Genomic DNA, 21,208 nt, shown 5'->3' with positions numbered 1-21,208 from the left:
CACGAAACTCTTAGTTCGCAGGCAACCTGCTCTAGCCTCAAAAAGCAAAGCACTGCCCCGGGAATTATCGTAGAAATTTTCCTTTCTGATGTTCATTTTCTCAGCCCTGTACATCTCTAACGACGTTTTAGCTTCCATTTTTTCCCTCCATTTATTCGTTTCAATCTGCCTTGCCTCTTTTTTGGTTACCTTGGCTGTTTTGGATTCCCCACTGTTCTTTCCGTATTTCATCGTTAGCCTTCTAGTCTTTCTTAACCACTGCGTGTCCACGCTTTTCAAGTATAGGTACCTAAAAACCTTAGCTGCCCACCTTCGTTGATCCATTGCCCTCAACCTCATCTCAAAGCATATTTTACTCTGAGCTTCTCTAACTTCAAACGATGCCCAGCCCATATCTCCCTGAACTGCTTCGTTAGTTGTTTTTCCATGCGCGCCTAAGGCCAAACGTCCTACCGTTCTCTGGTTTACTTCAAGGCCTGATAGAACGTCTGATTTTAAGCAGAGTACAGCATTCGCAAACGTGAGACCCGGAACCATTACTCCTTTCCACATTCATCTTACTACTTCATATTTGTTATACCCCCACAGAGCTCTATGCTTCATTATAGCTGCGTTTCGCTTTCCCTTAACCTTAAGTTGTTCCTCGTGAGTACTTAAGTAGTTATCTCCTTCGTTTATCCACACTCCCAAATATTTATAGTATTCCTTCACTCTAGGTAATTCGCCTTGCTGGATAGACACTACGTCGGTGGTAGCGTCATTGAAAATCATTATTCCTGATTTTTCTGTACTGAAATTTAATCCGAGGTCAGTGGCTTCTTGGCCGCAAATATTTATTAGCCGCTGCATATCGGTTTGGTTATCAGCTAAAAGAACAATGTCGTCTGCGTATAACATTCCCGAAATATGCTGTTGTACCACTTCGCCTTGCAGCATATGGGTTAGGCTAAACCCTACTTGACTTTCTTCCAGTTACTTTTCTAACCCTGCCATGTAAAGCATGAACAGTATTGGGCTCAAAGGGCATCCCTGTTTCAGTCCCCGATGAATGTTGACCTGCTGGGCGCATTTCTGTCCTTCCCAAGTAAGGTGCACTCTATTGTCTTTATAGATTGCTATAAGGAACTGTCCTAACTCGTCATCTAATCCCTGGAGTTTCAGCATTCTCCACAGCCGTTCTCTGTTTACGTTGTCATATGCCCCTTTAATGTCCAAGAACGTAATCCATAGTGGTCTATTCTGTGCTTTCGCAATTTCAATGCATTGCGTTATCACGAACAGATTGTCATCCAGTCGCCTGTCTTGTCTAAATCCATTCTGCAGTTCCCCAAGTATTTCATTTTCTTCCATCCATGCTTGAATTTCTGATTTTATCGCCTGCATTACGAATCTATACACCACTGACGTTACTGTGAGTGGTCTGTATGAATCAATACTGGCTTTGTCTCCTCTGCCTTTATATATTAAATTCATCCTACTTTCTAACCAGTCCTCTGGTATTTGTTGGGTTTCTATCACCTTATATATTGCCCTCATAAACGATTCCTTACTTTTAGGTCCAAGTAGGTTTATCAGTTGCATTGGTATTCCGTCCGGGCCCACTGCTGTCTGGGGGGAAACCTTTTGCTCTGCTTTTTTCCAATCAAGGTTGCTCAAACTTATTTCCCTTTCCGCAGTCTTTTGTGGCGCTGATGTTATCGGTGCATGTTTCCCTACCACTATTGTCTTAAACTTCTCACTAATCACTCGATGAATATGCGCCAACGCGTGCGGGTTGGCGCACGCGTGCGGGTTGGCAAACGGTTTCGGGAGTTATCCAATGGTTTCGGGAGCTATGTCTACTTTACATAACCTTCCTGGCACAAACGCCGTTCGAATATTTAAGAGTTTCAGCGTGAGCAAAATTGTTAGCCGTATCTGTCTCCAGGATTTGCTGAATTTATTTATAGTATGTGCCTGTGTTTACGACTTTACCAAATTAGTTTCCATTTTTCCTATTTTAGCTCAGCGCAGGGACTGCGGGCGCCATCTCTTCTTGGCAACACGCGGACAAAGGCACACCTGAAATACTTTTTTTATATTTTGCGCAGGAATACATGCGAACAGGCTACTGCCCTTCAGCCATTGCCACTTCACGCTTTACGGGCTCTTTCTCGAGATTATTTTTTTTCTCTATGCTCCCTCTTGTTTATGACCTGGGTTGGAAGCGGTATTGGATGCTTGTGGCTTACGGGAACACAATTGCAGATATTTGAACATAAAGCCAGTGACGTTTCAGGAAAACAAAGTAATAAATGATGCAAGGTCCGGTTCACTGACATTGTTTTTCTTTTTACTCCACAAATATTAAATTCCCTGCATCTATTAGATATTCCTTTCGTTCGTTTTTGGCGAAAGTAACAGCCTGAAATGTACCGAAAAAGGGAAAATTACCGATCCGAAACATCACTGTACTACTGCTCGCATCATGAGTAAGGCAAAAAAGGACTGTTCAACTTTTTCATGAGACTGTTTCTTCGAGTTTCTAATTTAAAACCACCCCAGAGGCTCGCTCGACACTGCACCATCACCTATACAAAAAGGCATTGAGCCTTCGCTTCTTATAAAATAGTTCCTCCTCCTCCATATGTCCTGCTCTCTTATTACCCATTGTACCACAGTGGCTACGGACACCTAGTGTAAATCTGTCTGCGTCGATTCTTAGGCGTAATTTTTTGAAGCAGTTTCCACCTTCCGTACAAGCGTATACCGTTACAAAAAATAGATGGTCGTTCGCGAAGTGAACCCGTAAGTTCGAGTGAGCAAACCCGTGAGTTCATATGAGCGAACAGCGCTCGCGTTGTTCCCTTTCCCCGTGTTCGGTCTCTGCTTGTGTTGTAGGCATTACCGACAAACAAAGCTGTATCCGGCGCTAATGACAGATACCCATGCTGGCTAGTGAACGAGTGTGCGCGGGCCAATAGGTTAGTGCACAAATGTTTGGGTTCATGTGGGTTTAAAAAAAACGAAACTCTCTCAGATTCGTACTCACATACAAACAAGTCAGGTGCGTATACTAGTCAAGGATTAGTCAAGAACGCCTAGAAGCATGCGCACCATACTGCAGATTTTCATTTTTTTTTTTTTTTGCAATCCAATGGCTCAATAAAATGAGTCATACAGTGCAGGGCCAACAGCGACCCCGTAGGTGCTTTCCAAGTAAGCCACTGATCACTCGCCCGGAAGCGAATACATACTTCGGGGCGAAAAAGTAGACAGCAGTAAATTTTGTTCACTCAGTGCTTTATCTGTATTTTGTTCGTACAAAATTCTGTATCGTACTTTACGAACTTTTCTGTGCCACACAGCAGATCGTAGATGAAAAGGCATAGGCTGCTCACTTCCTGCACCCGATCCACGGTGACCCACAGCTCACAACCTGCGTTTGAGAAGGAATATGCGAAGAACAGGAAGAGCTTTCAGAGCCGTTGTGTCTCATTTCTCAGACACGTCAACCGTAAATTGGAGGCAGAAAGTTGCACAAAACAGAAATCCACGAACGGATGAATATCTCCAAGCTACAGAAAAGCGAGGTTTTTAAAGCTAAAGCTTTCTTAACGGGAGCGATGGCGTACTGTCAAAAAACCTATGCATTTCACCATTGACCGGTTGGTCGACCGAAAATCTCTAATGTCTGTGAACCCACGGCACGTGCTTGATACAGGGCTTCCGTGGTGTCAAAACGGTTACTGGAAAATCGCAATAAACGAATGCTTCTGGAGGAGACTATAAACACATCGATGATGAAGAAAGAGTAGAAAAGTATACCTTTATCTCATGAACCAAGCATTGGTATAAATTCAGATCGTTCGCACATGCATTTACGTAGTGCGCTAAAAATTGTCCCATGGGATCGTTCCGCGTGTGCGATTTCGGTCTTTGAATGTTTTACCATCGATTGGACGCACTTTCAGCGAAGGTTTCGGCGCACTTTTGACGCAGTTCTGATGTTAAACAGCTGTGGCGCTTCTCTCAACTTCCTTCAGTAAGGGATGATTGTAGAGTTTGTATTTGTTACCTGCAATCAGATGAACTTAATTTTACCGGCTGGATTATTGCTGAGTGTAATTTTTTTTATAAGTAGTCAGCTACCTTGCGTCTACGGTAAAAGTCGTGGATGCAAAGAAAAATGGTTTCAATTTTATACGTGTGGTTAGGTTGAGAGACGCCCAGGTAACATTTATCAGTATAACATTCTGACTTCGGATAAGATTTGACTTTTATATCTTAACGGCATTTCTAATAAAAATAGACACATTCGTTCTTTCTTTTAATAAATATAATAGAAAATGATAGAATAGCTGCGTTGCCCACTAACTCATTTCTGTTAGGCTTACAACCAGTGACGTACCATGTTGCCTGTACGCGCTAAGTCAGCTGCCTTAACGCGGGCATAGACGTATGACTTTGTCACCTTTCAGTGCCAGAGCAGGTAACCTTGGGGCTCAAAGAAGCTCTAACAGTAATAAAGCGCTCACTTTAGCTGTTAGCAATGCTGAAATTGGGCGATCTTGAGCGATGCTTGACAATTTACTAGATACGGGACTCTCTTCAGCAACACTGACCTGGGCCGCGAAGTGGCTAGCGCGGGGACGCAGGTTCGGGTTAAAGGAACCCTAACTTGCCAAAGCAAGTCGCCCTCTACCGTTAGATTATAGTGTCACGAATGTAGATATAGCACTCACAGCAGATATAGATATAGCACTCACAGCAGAATGTAGATATAGCACTCACAGCTTATTAACACACCAAATGCCAAAAACGCGAAAACAGGTGTCGCCTTCCATACACTTTCCCACACTGCGATTTGGGACATCACGAATGTCGAATGGTGAATCTTTAGGACTTTTTAGAGCTTGCCTTAGCACTTTTCTCAAACAAACACCAAGGCAGGGACACGTCAATGTAAAAGAAATGCACGCGGGGTTTTCAACTCATCAAAGGATTTTTCGGACACAAAACCGAGCTAGCAAACATCATAAAATATAATGCCGCAGCTCAGGCGCCGGTATGCTTCGTTTCAGGTCCAATTTAGTTTAGTTGTTCTACCTTGGTTACAAGCGCAGTCAATTGATGCATGCATGCAGGTGAACGCCACAGCCTATCGTACTTACTTTTGCTGTTTTCGCATATGCATGCCACAGGCAGTGCCAAAATCAAACATTATTAGCGGAAGTGGCTTAAAACAAAACAGCTGTAAACTTCGCTTCATTGCCGATTTCCTACACATACTCCCACGGGTGGCAGCACCTTCCGGGAACGCATCGCAAGAGGTGGCATAGAGGGGAGGGGCTTGGTTACTGACTATAGGCGTGTCATACTAAGACGAAGTCAGAAAAACTTCTGATTGACTTCCAATCTTTCGGACGAAAGGGAAATCCAATGGTAAAAGGCGCCCATTGCTTTAGGCGATTTGTCACGTGTGGTATGTAACGTCAGGAAAAACGAAAGCGAGAATGGGGAGAGAAAGGCCAGCTTTGTAATTAAATATTTTTTAGGACCGAGGCTTCGTTTTTGTTCAAACTAAAGCCGAGACAGGTACGAAACGGGCAATATTTCAGTTAAAACGAAACGTTAATCAGCTTTTAGCGTCTCCTTAACAAGTGGAGAAAGCCGATTCCGCGGGTGCAGAAAGCCTTTTGTTTTCTTTTTTTTGATCAAATATCTCTGTCTGCACATTCAGACAGAGTGTCTGATTAGCCCGAGATCTTAGTGCCCTGAAATATTAGCTTGAATTACATTTTACGGGTAACATGAGAATATTAATATTTTATGTTTATTTCCTTCGGGCGCAATCAACATAATTCGTATTTAGCCCTGTTTCTGAAAAAAAAAACGTTTTTTTTTTTTTTTTCGCGTTGCAGGTATCCCTGACGGCGCAGGTAATGACGGCGAGCTGAACCTTTCGGCCCGACATGGAGACCGCGATTATACGCGAACGTAATCATTAAACATCTCTGTTGCATGTGGACAATATTTAACTTGCAGCGCGCGAAGTGTCCGGCCCATTCATAAATGACGTCCACGAAGCCCTTCGTTTATCTTAAGTTCCGCACAATGGTAACAGTCACAAACCGCAGTAAGAATTTTTGGTTGGCCATGGACCCTTTATTTATTTACGTTATTTAAAGCGCGTAAAACACAGAGCTTTCAAATATTTTTACTCCAGATGGGGTAAATTCTTTTCCTTTATATTTCTAGCAAAACTGGTGGTCCTACCATGCCCAGAATAGATGATTATATCTTCCTCCTTCCAGCTTGGCTCAACATTTTCATATATAGCCCATTGCAAAAGTAGAGAATGCTATTCCTCGCAACACTATTTTTTTTTTTTTCGAAACACGCGCGTGTATTCTTTATGCCAGGGTACTTTTACTTCATACCGTTTGCACGATGGGGTACACGCAGGATGTCGCAGTTGTCGTACTCGGAGACCACGATGGGATAGCGGACCGTGTAAGGGCTGTCTGCGAGAACAGAACGTTAAGTGAGGGCCATGCTCGAAAAAAGAGTCTATAGATTGCTCACACGAACTTTTTCACGCTAGCGCAATGCGACGCTGATGATGATTGGATTTTTCAGCGCAGGGCCGACTAAGGGCGAAGAGCGCCGCAATGCGAAGCTGCTTCCACACTCTGTACCCAACTCTTTTCTCATAGCAAAAGTGTGTGGCTATATTTGTGTACGCCCTGGTGTCGATGGGGTAGAAGCAAGGTACCAAGCGAGCGGTAACAAGGCAATATTAACAGATGCGGCGACACAACGGACCCCTGTGGTACCCCGCAAACTGGTGTAAATTTGCAGATACTGCACTGTTGGTGCGGGGGACGGGGGGCACGCGGTGCGTGATTGATGATTGAATACAATCCCATACTTCGTCTTGGAGATGAGGGCAATTTATAACTTGTAACATGGTACCTTGACTAACACGTTGTCAAATGTTTTTTATTTGTCTATAGCAAGCGCGATACTCACATTGAGGAGGTAACCTCCATCTAAAACTAGACACGTTAGGTGCCCCAGAAGTATCACGTCAACCGTTAAATAGCGCGGCAGGCACTATTTGCGGTTTGGTTTCTCAGGATTTGGAGTCTGAACAATATCCGAATTGAAGCTTAGAGTCTACCGGAGCGCAACAGTTGATTAACGGAATCCAAATTCTTCTCTAGCACTGAGTGCTCGATATTCTCACCTCTTAAGTAATAGCGTCGGGGCACAGGGCGGGCACCGGCTTAACCTGGTCGATCGCTGCCAAAAATTTATCCACAGAGAATGCCGACTGAATTCACAAAATGGCTTCATCAGTGGGAGATGAGCCGACTTCGCCTGGCAGGGGAAGCGGGAACGGCTTGGCCATTGGCGCAGCATCAAAGGCAGAAAACAAGGCCAGGCAACGTCGGAACTAAGTTACGCCTGATCCTTGTTTTATAAAATGCAAGCGCTGGATCCTGCATCCGGAGGGTGGCAACTAAATTTCATGGCGCTAAAAGGTAACTGAAGGTATTGCACTAGCAGGGGCGCACCAGGCAAGCCAGCCCTGTTTCGGCAGTCTTTTTTTTTTTTGCAGCTGTCAAAACTGAGTTACTTTACAGTGATTGTTCTTTTTATCCAGCGAGTACCGATAAGCGATGGGCAGCATCTGCCTTAGATTTCTAGAGTCGCATGACAAACCACGTTAAGAAAAGTATAGATGATTCACTCAAACCGTGCAACCGATGGTAATCAAAGTGACGCTATTTTAAGCGAAGCTTACTACCAAAGGTACAAATGCCTCGTAGCGTCCTTCTAACCTTAAGCTCAGCCAAGGTCAAACAAGCGGCTCGTCCGGTTTCGCGGCGCCGAAGTGAAATCGCTTCGGCCACTGAACGAACCAAGTCGCGCCGCTGACAGAAGCGCCACCCAGAGCGCTTCGGTCGCCGGCTGAAATATTCGCAGTGCCCACGGATAAGAACTGCGTCTCGTGGTGTTGCGAGAGCAGTGCGTCCCGTTTGTCGGCGCGGAGAAATACTTAGAAACCACTCTGTGAATGACGAATTCGGAACGGCATTTGAAGCTTCGCTTCAAGTCGATTCCCACCTTTGCGTGGGAGTCGTCATTGTTTTTGCGACGCAAGCTTCGTCTAAAAGACATAAATATGTATACTGGACGTGGATGAGTTGCATTTAATTTCTAGAAAACACAACACCCCAATAGAAGGTAATGTCTCCGCCTGTCTCCTGCAGTTCTGCATACCTTTCACCAGTGATACTGCGATGGTGTTTTGTGCGATGTACCCTTCTGTGGCCATTGGAGCTAAGTAGGCGGTCCAGTTTGTCCTGCGGATACAAATAGCGCAATTTAGATTTTCGGCATATAGCAGGAACAGAGCTAACCAAAAATCAGTTTTTCTGAATTCAAGACGTATTTTAAGGTAGAGCGAAACACATGGTGCATAATAAATGTTACCGGTATTGCATTTCGTGTTACCGTTACGCACGACCACACACACGTGTCCGCGTATGCGAAAGAGAGAAAGAGAGAGCACATTTCCGCGCTCGTGTTAAAACAAAACACTCATAAAGATTATTCTCTCTAATAAAAAAGGTGTGGTAGTTTCTCCCCAATGAGTGAAACAGGAATGTGTCATATATTGTTCCCTAAGAGGTCGAAACACTCTCCCTTCAAAAGGTAGGGGCGCGTTTCTCCCCTTGGTAGTAAAGGACGATTTCACCTTTTCGTGAGCTAATAGAGAAAAGTCCCTCGCTGCGCTACCCGAGCAAGGCTTGTTATGCGAGAAAAGCCTAGCGAGCTGATCAGTTTAAGGATCGAGAAAGTACCAACAGGTAGGCTACTGCGGTCGTGGCGCTTAAAATGGGCTAAAATAACAAACATTATCTACCGAGCACCAAAACTGCGGTTAGCAAGACATGAGGGCGTTCGTATGCGCGACTTCTTCCATTCGTACAGGGAGGCGAAGACACGTAGCGCAGCACGGCACCATACATTCCAATGAAGGCATTGCCAACGCACAATTCATGAAATAGAGTACAGGGCAAGCGTAATACACATATACGTACACATTGCACAACACACAGGACACTTTTAACATGTCTATTACATTAGCGTGATCCCAAAGCAAAACTAAGCTTAATACGGCTACAAAGTATCTATAACACTGGTCGCAGAGCATGCAAGTGCGAACATTGAGCTTGTTTGTTTTGATAACCCACCGCAATGCATGAGCCTCCCCTGTGTTTTTTTTATTATTATTTTGTCAATGTAACATGTGCCAGTCCTACTTTTCATTAGTTTCAAGTTTTGTAAGAAGCTGTAGAATATAGCTAAAAGAACAAAAAACGTGTAACGAAGCAGTACGGCGCGTATGTTTGAGTAATGACATTCATTGCCTTGTCTTCGCCCTTTTAGCGAAGAGCACACCGCTGGTCTAGAAACCATTCAAAGACGCCAGCCAAAATTCTACCAAATGGGGCTTTTGTTGTAGATAACTGATGCCTCAATATGCTGCAATCCGTGCTAGTTGATGGACAAAGGAGCAGTTTAGTATCATCGCTGGCCTTTTTTGCCCGTGGGCGTCTGTTGAAAGCGTGCGGTGGTAACATTGAACAGGGTGCGAGCTAGTCGCACACAGCAAGCATGCAGTGGCGCCAATAGAGTGTGCTCCAAACTCACGGATAGCGAGCCATGCATTTCCGTGGCGAACACATGGGGATAAAAAAAAAAGGACGGCCAGAGGACAAGTACCACGAACGGTGTCGTTATCGGAGTCGGCGCCGACGGCATATCGTGGACGACAGAGGAGAATATTTCCTCCCCCGTTTCGGTGTTTGGCAGAGGCCGTACGGAAGGCGCTGCATGCAATGAGCTAAAGGGAGAAACTCGCTAGGCTGGGGAAGAAAACGGGCGATTTTCTCCCTTTTTCTACCCCCTTTTCTTATAGCGTCGGAACCAGTAAAGGTCAGTTACAGATTTGGGGCGGTTTCTATCGTTCGTTTTAGATGCGACTGCATCTCATTCACTCGCCTTGTCCCTACATCCGGCGTCGTCGTCGGCGTCCGCCCCTACCCCATTCTCCTCGCCGCGCGAGCTGCGCTATCCGCCGCTCACCCCTTCTCCTCTCCAATAGCGAACACTCTCTCGCGAGGGGCATTGGATTGGATTCGAATGGATTGGCTTGGCTTGGATTGGATTGGATTGGATTAAAGTGGATTGTGTTGGATTGTGTTGCATCATAGCCGCGGCAGACGCACTGGCGCCGGCGCGTCCCGTCACCGTTATGCGCGCTATAAAACGCGGTGCCTGCGCCGCTCCCCTCCATCGTTCCAGCGCCGTTCCTCCGCTGTCCAACGCTGCAACGTGAACCCCCTATGCGTCGCATCTACACAGGGGTTCCCGCGAGGGGAGGTGGAGTTTTTTATCACCCAAGCGCTGCAACTGCCCGCCACTCGATGACATCGTTTTCGTCCTAACGTATGCCAGTATACACAGGAAGATAGGCAACGTGCTTGGAATCAGGCATTCCTTGCCTCAGTGGGCCGCTGAAGCAACAACATGTCGCGAAATCCCTTTCCACAAACACGCGCATTTAGACGGGGCTACCCAAGGACATACTTTATGAGTGTTTTGATTGTGGGAGCATTTATTTCCTGGTGCTTATCCTGTTTCGCGGAGCGATGGATTGGTGGCCTAAAATTAGAAGCATCCCAACACGGATCCCAGTTTGAGGAAGCTGGGAATGAAGCGTGAGGGATAGCACGGTAAATGCTCCTCATCAAGTCTAATTAGAAGCGGTATAATGGTGATATCGTTCTTTTGCTTGTGTGTGCGTGTGCACGTGCGTGCGTGCGTCCGTGCGTGCGCGTACGCGCGCGTACCCGAAGTGGCGACAGTCTGTGTTTGCGGGAACTGAGCTATGATCTCTTAAATCCTAATTGTCCAGTGGTTGTCGGTTCGTCTCCCTACGTGGCCAGCCCAAGCACGTCTAAAGACAATAGTCTTTCTTGGGCTACTTCAACCCAGAAATTCTGGTCTGTCTGTATGTCTGTCCGTCTGTCTGTCTGTGACCCGATTCAGCCACCCGGTCAAACTAAAACAAGGCCTGTGCAATAGTCTTATATAGTCACAGCTAAATGTGCCCGTCAAAGTCCGGTGTAATGTTCAGACTTGTCAATATTGGTGAAGAGCAACAAGACATTACGCAAATATAAGACGACAAAGTAATACAGAAGTGATATTTGCAGCATTCCTTTGTAAAAAATCATACATGTTCGATTTGTGCGAGATTAAATACTCCATCAACTGCAGAAAAAAAAATCCCTCCGCCGTCGCCTGCTGTCGCCCGCGCCACTATAGCTTCTGGCGGCATTTTAGGAAATCAACCGGCAACAGTTACGAAAGCTTCCACTAGATAGATTCCAAGCTCTGCTTGCAACGCACGTGGAGTAGAGAAACGCGGTTCTATAAACGTTGAAATAGGGCGCCTCGATTCACGCGCGTCTTCGCCGTACGGCAGCGTTGGCATCGGGACACCCGGTTTGGAGCTAGGAACGCGGGAAATTTAAAATGATTTCAGCAAACCTTTGGCGTCGTATACCTTGGGAGGAGCGCGAAGCAAGAGGAACAACATGAGAGGTGAGCGGAAAAGCGAAGGGAGGCATTTACTTGACAAAAGTCGATAAAGAATATCGTCTTTTGACGACATTTGCAACGAAAGGAGCAGATACGCGGCCAATTTTTTCCTTTATTTGAACTATGATATCGTAAACTCTAGTTTTTTCTATGATCATGGTAGCTCGTTTCCTGTTCCTGGGTGTTATCCCTAACATTATTTGTTCTATGGCCCGTTTAGCCATCCTTAGTTTGCTTTCTAGTTGGTTAGTAAGGTGCGATGTTTCAGCTCCGTCCATCATCACCGGCAGTATGCACTAATTGTAAATTGTTCTTTTGAGTGAGAGATGTGACTTACTTTTGATTATTTGGGAGTGTTTGCCGAGTGCTCTCTAACCCATACCTATTCCGCGCTGGATTTCTCTCCCGAAGTTGCGGTCAGCACTAACCATATGTCCAAGGTAGTTCGATTATTTTACTTCTCCCAGTAAAAGTGTACAATGCTAGTATGCACGTACGTGCATACTAGCGTCGCAATTTCGAGGTCGGTAAGACAAAATCAAAGCGTGACGTACTAAATACGCCAGAAAAAAATAAACTACAAGGTAGTAATTACGCTGACATATTTTAAGTATATCATAAAAATAGTATAAATCTCATGCTATCCTAATGTACGTGCCTTCAAATGGAAGTTTTCTTTTTCCTGATAGTGCACATCTGTTAAGGCTAACCAGCATCTTGCTTATTTCTTCACTGTGGGATGAACTTGTGCGACACTTCTTCCGGGTTAATCGCCAAAACAGCTGAAATTTTCTATTTGCACTTTATCAGGGCAAGAATGTAGAAGCTGACTTATCTGTACTTCCGCGTCTTCATGACGGTTGTGTCGTTCGACGGCCGACAGCACCATCTTCCATCAGATTTCAGCGTGCGTTAAAGATCCCCAGGTTGTCAAAATTAATCCGGAGCCTTCCACTACGGCGCGCCTCATCGCCTGCGTTGCGTCGCCGCGCTTTACCCCCACAATCAATCGTCAACCACCTTTCATCGCCAAATGATCCCACTTGTTTTATGCCAGCTGTGCCGGAAACCGAGCGCCATGGCTTCCGGCACAGCAATGAAGGCACAGTGCACCCTTTACACAGGCACTTTTTACACAGTGAAGGCACCATGATATTGTTACGGTGACGTGAAGGAAGACGTGTAGCCAAGCGGTAGAAGAGGTATCCACACAGTGTATTTGCAATCCCGAGAGCACCACGCAGGCAAGGCGCAAGATCCACTTCTAGGCGCAAGGCGCAAGGCCCTTCCCCGGCTGGTTCTCTTGTTTCTGCCTGGAGGCAGGAACTTTCGATCTCGCTTGATAGAAATCCCGCTCTCCTTACGCGCTGTATGCAACGCAGAATGCACGTGTATGTTCACGCGTATGTATGGAGGACAGGCGCATATGTATGCCTGTTGTCGGGTCGCACGCCTCTAGAGTGTTGTGTGTAATCGTCACGCCATACACCTGGGAGAGTGCTATAGGGGAAAAGCCTGTACCTCCAGTCTGCATAATATCCGTTAAGTCAAACGAAGCGGTGTTTTGTAAATGTCACAGTTTATGTGCATCAGTTTAAGCGTGTCACAAATTTTAAACATACCGATGCTCAGCAACCGCCGTTCATTGCATTACCAGGTCCTAAATGCTGCCTGGCCCGGTCATAACGTCGCCAGATACCACGGGAGGTTGTACTAGACAGGTACAACCATACTAGGGAGGGCTCCCTGGGACACAAACATCATTGCCTCACCAAACAAGTATTTGGCAACCCTGGTTGAGTACATTTTCCAAAAGCCTCTTAATGATTACACAAGAACACTATCGGCTTTCAGTCCCCAGCAGCTGCATTGCCCCTACCCAAGACTGCGGGAAGGCAAGCAACACAGCAGTAGGTGCTACGAATTGCTGGGTGAGGGTGGCCGCCGATGGGAATTGCTTATTTCTACACGTAATGCTCAAACTATTTCGAGCAAAGCTAGTTTATCTGCTATTTTACATGAGTTATCTGATATTCAATGGGATATAGGGTTGAGCCAGGTAGTAAGTGTTGAGGAAGGATTTGTGGTGCTCCTTACCGGTGATATTTTGTTATCGCGGGCATTCCGAAACCCATCACTTCTATGTAGTGTTTTGGGTTCATTGGGCAATAGCGTTGAATGGGGTAGAATTTTACAGCATTAATGAGTGTGTAGCATCTCTCGTTGTCATGCTCAATAAAAACCACAAGTAACATGCGGTGCAGGTCTATGCGCCTACATTCACTACTATGATTAAGCTGTGGACCATTTTAGGAAAATATTTCGTTGGCAATGAGAAAAGTAAAAACTCCGTACACTATCATTTTGGGCGACATCAATGCAAAAATAGGGGCCCGTCAGATACGGGAGCATGCGGTATGGAAATTCGGCCGAGCCTCTAGAAACAGACGCGGAGAAATTGTGGTTGCCTTTGCCGAGAGGAATAATCGGCGGATTACGAATTCTTTCTTCCGAAAAAGAAATAACAGGAAATTGACTTGGGAAGGCCAGAAAGGTAAAACTAAAAACGAAATTCATTTTAACTGGCGCTCCACGTATGATACACGATGTGCAGGTGACTGGCAGAATCGAAACAAATGATCACAGAATAGTCGTAAGTCGTATCCGCCTGGATTTACGAATAATTCAGGTATCCTGACTCGTAAGCTCCTTCCGTCAGCTTAATCAATGCGTTTTTCCAGTAATGACTTACGGAGAAGAAACTTGGGGTCACACCAAACGACTTGAGAAAGGATACTTAGATCGGCCCAACGGGCCATGGAACGGAGAATGCCAAGGGATACGCTAAGGGATAGGAAAACAGCCGCATGAATTAGGGAACAAACTAAGGTCGAGGACATCCTATTTCAAGTTAAGCGGAGCCAATCGGCATGGGCGGTTCACGTAATGCGTCTGAGGGACAACAGGTGGACCATCCGTTTAACGGAGTGGCTGCCAATACACCGCAAACGCAAAAGGGGTCGGCCGAGGACTCGATGGACAGATGAGCGACGAAAATTTGGGGGTAAAGTATGGACTCAGTTACCACTCGATAGGCGTGGCTGGAGATCTTTGGGAAATGCTTTCGTCCTGAAGTAGACGCAACCAGGCTGCTGCAGATGATGATGATGATGATGGTGGTGGTGGTGGTAATAATGATGATATAAATTCCCGCACAGCCCATGCCTTGCGCCTCAGCTTCATTGGCTTATTTTGTGAATTTTCAAGCCAGTTTATACTTTTTTATGCTTTATTTTTTGTCTTTCCGCCCTTCTGTCTCTGTCCGCCCGTCGCTGCACTAGTTTCCGCCTCCGCCCTCGCCTTACCTTAAAGATCTCAAGGCAGAATCTTCTCTAGGAACATTTAGTGACCCCAAGTTTGGGAGACTGCAGTGGTCCATGCTTCCCATTTTTTCGCTATTCTACTTCTCTTTCTACAATCCCTGTTAGTTTTCGTTACACAACAAAAATATGCACGAATAATGCGGTACTAATGGAAAGGTCCTCCAAGTACCACTGTATGTTTGCATTGTGACGCCAAGTACAGCGTCCGGGGGGAGGGGGGCAGTTTTTCAGCTGTAACGGATACAACGCACGGGTACGTTTAGATCAATAAACACATGGGTGAGCCAGAGGTTACGTCGCCCGTCTCGGAAGAATTGTAAATCCAAAGTTTCCAAAGTTTATTAATTATTGGAATGAGAACTGAGCGTATACAGGGCGGTTGGATGCGCATTTACTTCACAAAAGATCTGAAACTTAAACGGCTCAGTACTGTCCATGATTGCTGACAGATGCCCCAAGGATACAAGTGAAGTTAATCATCGTTCTATCACCTACATCCAAAAAGTGAGAGTTTGGCACCTTAAAAGTGAGTAGTTTAACATTTCTTGTGCGGTTTTTGCTTGCAGCGACAATGCTTTGCACGTATTGGCTCTATTAGACGCTCCGCTTGAATTCTTCTACTCACATAAGGCCCCTGACGTCGTCCCAGTAGTACGCTTCGCTCACGGCATATTTTTCATACAGGTTCCACTGATACGCCCTTCCGTGGAAGCACCGGCCGTCAAACGCGACAAGAGGGTCCTCTGCAAACGACCTCTGATAGAGCACGAACACTGAAGTCTGGAAGAAGCTCTGCAATAAAGTTGGAAGCAACAACAAGCAAGTTATTGGGGAACTGTTCACAGGGATGGCCTTATTCACATACGATCTGTCAAAACTAAGCAAAACGTCATGGTTGAAGAATTGTCAACCATGCGATCGTGGCGCCGGCAATCTTTTTGTTACTAACGTGGAGAAAGTGTGTGTACATTTTAATGTGCGCTTTAATATATGTGGGTACAATCGATGGCCATCTTTCCTAAATGGAGAAGTGAATAAGTAGTAACAAACAGCTCAGCATCGGTTTTCGATTCAGTACAGACATACATATGCAAGGTACGATGAACGCATGGCTGCAGGACGAGTTCAAAACTCTATTTCGCTAGTATGCACGCTACTGTAAGATATATCCCGCATCATATGCTCCCTGCATACGCGTGCAGTTGGTTCTTTTGGCCCATTCGCACATTTTGGTGAGGCCGAGCATTCCTGCACCCATTTATTATATATCCCTGAATTGTGGTATCAAACCGGACAATTATATCTGTGCACAAAACCGATGTCACGTTAGATCTACGCTCTTGCCTCTATACTGCAAGTGAAGAGCTTTTCGCAATTGCCCACTAATAAATGTCCCGAGAACACTTTTCAGCCTCGACTCGCGCGTGATTTAGGCTTTCTGTACCATTTAATGAATGGGGGGGAGGCCATTTCATAAGTGCCAATTTCGTGACGATGCCAAAGTGGCGCCTATTTCTAATCCCTGGGAGTTTTCTTCGTGCGATGTTCTCGTCAGCCAGGACTGGATAAAATTGCTCACACGTAGCCAGTGATGTTGCTGTCAGAATTTCAATGTCTGAGAAGCCGCAAAGCAACACTGTTCCGAGACACTAGGCCTAAGTTCTCCTCTTCGTAGACCTCTGTAAACGCCTGGTATTCGTTGCCCTAACAATGCTTGTCATCTATTGCGGCCCCCCAAGCAACTTGTTATTGCTCTCGTATTCCGATTTTCTCATGCTATCACAACACGTAGAATTCCTACGGAAGGCGGTGCCACCTTCTAGTGAAACCACTCTAAGGAACCACAAGAATGTTTAACGCTACGTCGCTGCCGGTGCATAGTCATGCAGTGCGTCAAACTTGCCTATTTTTCATTACACGACATCACTTTTCGCCATAAAATCCCGGGCCGTTATATAGCGTGCACGTGGTACTTTATTAAAACCCGATTGAATTTGTGCAGGGAAAAATTACCTTCCAGGCATCCTGATATGTGGCAAGATATGCCTTCCTCTCGGGAAATTCTGCAGCTCTGACGCAAAACGCTGCAGCGGCGACGAATATCTGCACAACATGCATGGCCACCACAGTTTGTTTGCTTCCCGTAGATTATGGAACCTGTGAGATGCAAAAATTGCTCATTTACAAATCAACACTCGTGTCACAGGGCAACTCGTGTACCAGCGTCCCTTATTTACGGGACCCTGCGTCTGAATGCTGAAAGTTTAAGGTCTTCTCGTCAAAGATTCGTGGTCAGCGGAGAACCGAAACAAAACGCTCTCTCTCTCTCTCTCTCTCTCTATATATATATATATATATATATATATATATATATATATATATATATATATATATACATATCAATGTTGCAGTCGTCATTGCCAGTGCTATTCGGCTTTTTTCGAAACATTTAATAGGGCCGAATGACGTGTGCTTGTCACGTTTCTTTGATTCATTGATAAATAAGCGAAAATATAAGTCGAGAAAAAATCCGCCGTTTTCCGGGAGCGGGACTCGAACCCACATCTCCGCTTATATTTTCGCTTATTTATCAATGAATCAAAGAAACGTGACAAGCACACGTCATTCGGCCCTATTAAATGTTTCGAAAAAAGCCGAATAGCACTGGCAATGACGACTGCAACATTGATATGTATCTTTACCGAGTCCCTCGTCCCGTATCTATATATATATATATATATATATATATATATATATATATATATATATATATATATATATATATATATATATATATATATATATATATATATATATATATATATATATATATATATATTTATTTATCTCGCTAACTCTATCTCTCTCTCTCTTTCACACATAGACGCGCGCGAACATTAGTCATTTAAGCACTTAATCATGTAAAGATGGTGTCCGGATATATTCTAGCTGGAACAGGAATTACGCAGTCCTGGGTTCGACGAAAGTCCGTCTGGTCAGGTGGTAAGTTCATAACAAAGTTGTGGTCACTGACCAAGTCAAAAGAATAAAATTCTCGTCGGAGGAATTACGCCCGGAATCACTTTCATTCTTACCTCACATACCTAACTCATTTTTTTCTGCGGCACCGCTATGGCTAAATGCTCTATGTACAGCATCCATTAATAAATGCGTACACTCCGTATAAGCCTGCCTAACACCCCGTCAATGCGCATTCGAAATTATCTGTGTCGAATATTCGTTCGAATATGTTGCATTCGCATCAATAGTATCTTTTCCTATAATCCTAAAGTATTTTAAAATTGAGGACTTTTTTGCTATCATCAAGATGTACGCGCAATAAATCAGTCCACCACTTTTAACCGGCTTATGTTTGTATTAGAACCTTAAGGCACTGCATACGCATTTGGCGCGTAAAAGCACCAATGCATCTTTGATTTGAAGACAGAAAAGTTCTTTCTGACCGTACATTGCTCGCTAGCAGCAACTCCCTACGTGTAGTTCGTTCTGACCCAGTTTGTACGCAAAAACTGTCTGTTGAAGCTATAGGCAGGCATCATTGAGAAGGAAAAGACACCACTGCTGCGATATAGGCTAGAAGACAGAGGTTATGACATTGCCTTGCAGTCCTTTAACAAAAATAATAGCTAGTACTTGGACCACATGTACTTACCGTGGCAAGCTGTCCACGTCCAGTGTACCTGTGGCCAGAAAACTTGCGCCTCATCCAGTCCCAAAGGTTCGAGCACTAACCACCAGCCTACAACACAAAGCCACGAGGAAAAGACCTCGACCAAACGTGCATGCATAAGCTAAGTTTTGTTGTTCTCGTCGGAAAACATTTATGCTAGATAGAGGCCTTAATTGCGCACTTGTCTCGTCACGGATCAAAAGAAATGCTGTGTGTACAGTGGAAGCGTGAATCTTTCTCATCTCTCCTCGGATACAAAAAGCAAAACTCCGTGTTCATTATCGAAGGAAATACGAAGCTGATTTTATTCATGTGATTCGCGAACACTTACTGGGGTTCCCTTCCAGGAGGGACCATCATGAAAACAAGCAACACGAGGGCACTCCTTGAACAACGTCATGCGGAACAACAACATTCTGTGGTTCCTGGAAGTGGCGGCTGGTTTGAGGATAGAACCTACTTCACGCCGGATGATCCAATTCTTGATCGGTTACGGTTACATGCGTATGCGACACATAGGGGAGACCAAATGTTTCATGCCCAGCACAGCTTCCAAAAAAGCCGAACGCAATAGAAAAAAAAAATGAAGGAAGCTCACATTCACGCGTAAGGCTTGAAGATAGCGAAACGTTACGCAATCTTTACCACCATCACGACGGTTTAAGTCCACGATTGCCGCCGATTTGCCTCTTCTTCCCTGCTGCAACGACTTTTACTCCATTTTTGTTGCTGTAAGTGTGAGCTTCCTTCATTTTTTTTTTTTTTTTGTTTTGAAGGGATAATCGTTGGACATCCCTTTGCAGGGGAGTACGTGTCTCTCTCGTTCCCAGAAAGTGTTGACACGATTACGGTGAACGTTGGAGGTTCTTTTTTGTATGCGTGTGTGTGTGTGGGGGGGGGGGGGACTATCAATAAGTTGATAGGCTTGGCTTGGCAAACATGCGCCGGAGACGCTGGGAAGTCGCCGCGAGGCACGCACACAGGAGCGCTCGGCATATTCTTGTTTTTTTTTTAACTGCGGATAGAAAAAATTACGCTTTTTAAAAAATTCCACTTGGGTACTGAAGTCTGCTTACATGCTTTGAAGGCGACAGCCGAGATATTATCAGACTTCTTATCTGCTGCATCGTGTTTGCGCCTCTTTCTTCGCTTTCATTTTTTCGTCTTTCGACGCGAATTACTTCGAGAGGCAGACTGGCCGCAATTTTTGCGGCACTTCCCCGCAGTCGCAGCTCTCCTCTGCGTGGACCTGTTCTACGCACGTGCCGTCACGTTACCCTCTCACGGGGCACACGTCAGGCTAATTTTTGTTGCAATCTGGCAGGGTGCCTGGCTAGCACGTAGATATTCTTTTTCTTCATATACGGCCCTCAATCGCGTTGAACACAAGAAAAAAATATCAGGGGTGGCTACCACCCCGACTCAGGCTGGGATTGTCGTTTAAAATCTCATACGTCTCACCAGGGGTTCCACCGTTGAAAGCCACTCAGGAAGGCAGTACTTCGACATTTCAACATCTGCATTTCAATATTATCTCTATAAAATACTGTCTTTTCGGCCTCGAATCCACATCAACGTGGAGCCATGCAAGGCCAAATGCCGTGGAGGCCCAAAAACATGACCGAATCGTAGGCAACACCCTCCTCATTGTCCACGCTCATTGCCACACAGTTTCTATCTAGAACGGGACTCAGGCATTCAAGCGAAAAGCGGGTAATCAGAAATTTAAAAGACATGTAACAACCTTTTTTAACTAACCATGGATACCACCCGGTATGCTACGTGCCTCAGTGCCCGAAGGTTTTATGCATAAAACTTTGCTCATCCAAAATCAGAGGAAACTCCGGACTGGGAATTGTCGAATAAATGCGTTATCACCTCTATTATACACCCAAACCCTCTTAATATCAACTCACTACTATGCAGAAATGCGTTCCTTCGAAGAACAAAACTGCCCGTTGTGACATAGGGGCAGTAAAGACGCAGTGAAACATCCCCCTCGCGAGGGGCACGATCAAATGCAGAGCATTTCCGGGGGCGCACGACGTTAAGTAGTTTGCGTTATGTTAATGTTGTTGCACTTGTGGCAACTACTGACGAGAGAGCGCTCGTCAGCAGTAATTTGAATGAGTCAACGATATAAAGCGCGTGTGTAGCGTCCCATTCTGTGTCGGCTTTGTGGCGCAGTGGGTAGAGCACCATGCACATTGCGTTCCGCCCGCAGGGTCGAGGGATCGAAACCGGGCGCCGGATAGTATTTTTTATTTATATAGTATGGAGAACGACGGTGCGGACTACGGACGTCAACGCGGGTGCCATCGTGAGTTACTGAAATGCTCTGCATTTAAATTTTTTTTTAGATGCCATATAAGAATTCTGGCACGCAAATAAGAAGATCCCAGGGCCTTTGATTAAATACCTCCAAAGGCCCTATGTACCCAATAACGCGCTGAACAAGGAGCCCGTCTAA

General features: G+C 45.3%; 1 protein-coding gene across 1 annotated transcript; it reads right to left on the bottom strand.

The window, feature by feature from the left end:
• Nucleotides 1-3,275: 3,275 nt before the first annotated feature.
• LOC144168404 (uncharacterized) lies at nucleotides 3,276-18,820 on the bottom strand. The gene is made up of 6 exons (XM_077697399.1): nucleotides 18,721-18,820; nucleotides 17,061-17,204; nucleotides 15,673-15,839; nucleotides 8,272-8,354; nucleotides 6,423-6,506; nucleotides 3,276-3,418 (listed from the first exon to the last, which is right to left on the bottom strand). The coding sequence occupies exons 2-6, from the start codon at nucleotides 17,163-17,165 to the stop codon at nucleotides 3,276-3,278; spliced, it is 582 nt and encodes a 193-aa protein (XP_077553525.1). The 5' UTR covers nucleotides 17,166-17,204; nucleotides 18,721-18,820.
• Between the last annotated feature and the right edge of the window lie 2,388 nt (nucleotides 18,821-21,208).

Source organism: Haemaphysalis longicornis, unplaced genomic scaffold, assembly GCF_048455015.1.
Source record: "Haemaphysalis longicornis isolate Haplotype H1 unplaced genomic scaffold, Haemaphysalis longicornis Haplotype H1 scaffold_2, whole genome shotgun sequence".
Classification (NCBI taxonomy): Eukaryota; Metazoa; Arthropoda; class Arachnida; order Ixodida; family Ixodidae; genus Haemaphysalis; species Haemaphysalis longicornis.
This window is presented reverse-complemented; position numbering and strand designations above follow the sequence as displayed.

Bases quoted from the DNA above. Each gene is read 5' to 3' on its own strand.
- LOC144168404 (XM_077697399.1), bottom strand. From the start codon at position 17,165: ATGCATGTTGTGCAGATATTCGTCGCCGCTGCAGCGTTTTGCGTCAGA. The intron at 15,840-17,060 runs GTAATTTTTCCC...ACTTTATTGCAG, and splicing joins CATATCAGGATGCCTGGAAG to AGCTTCTTCCAGACTTCAGT. The intron at 6,507-8,271 runs GTATGCAGAACT...CTGTTCTCGCAG, and splicing joins CGCAGTATCACTGGTGAAAG to ACAGCCCTTACACGGTCCGC.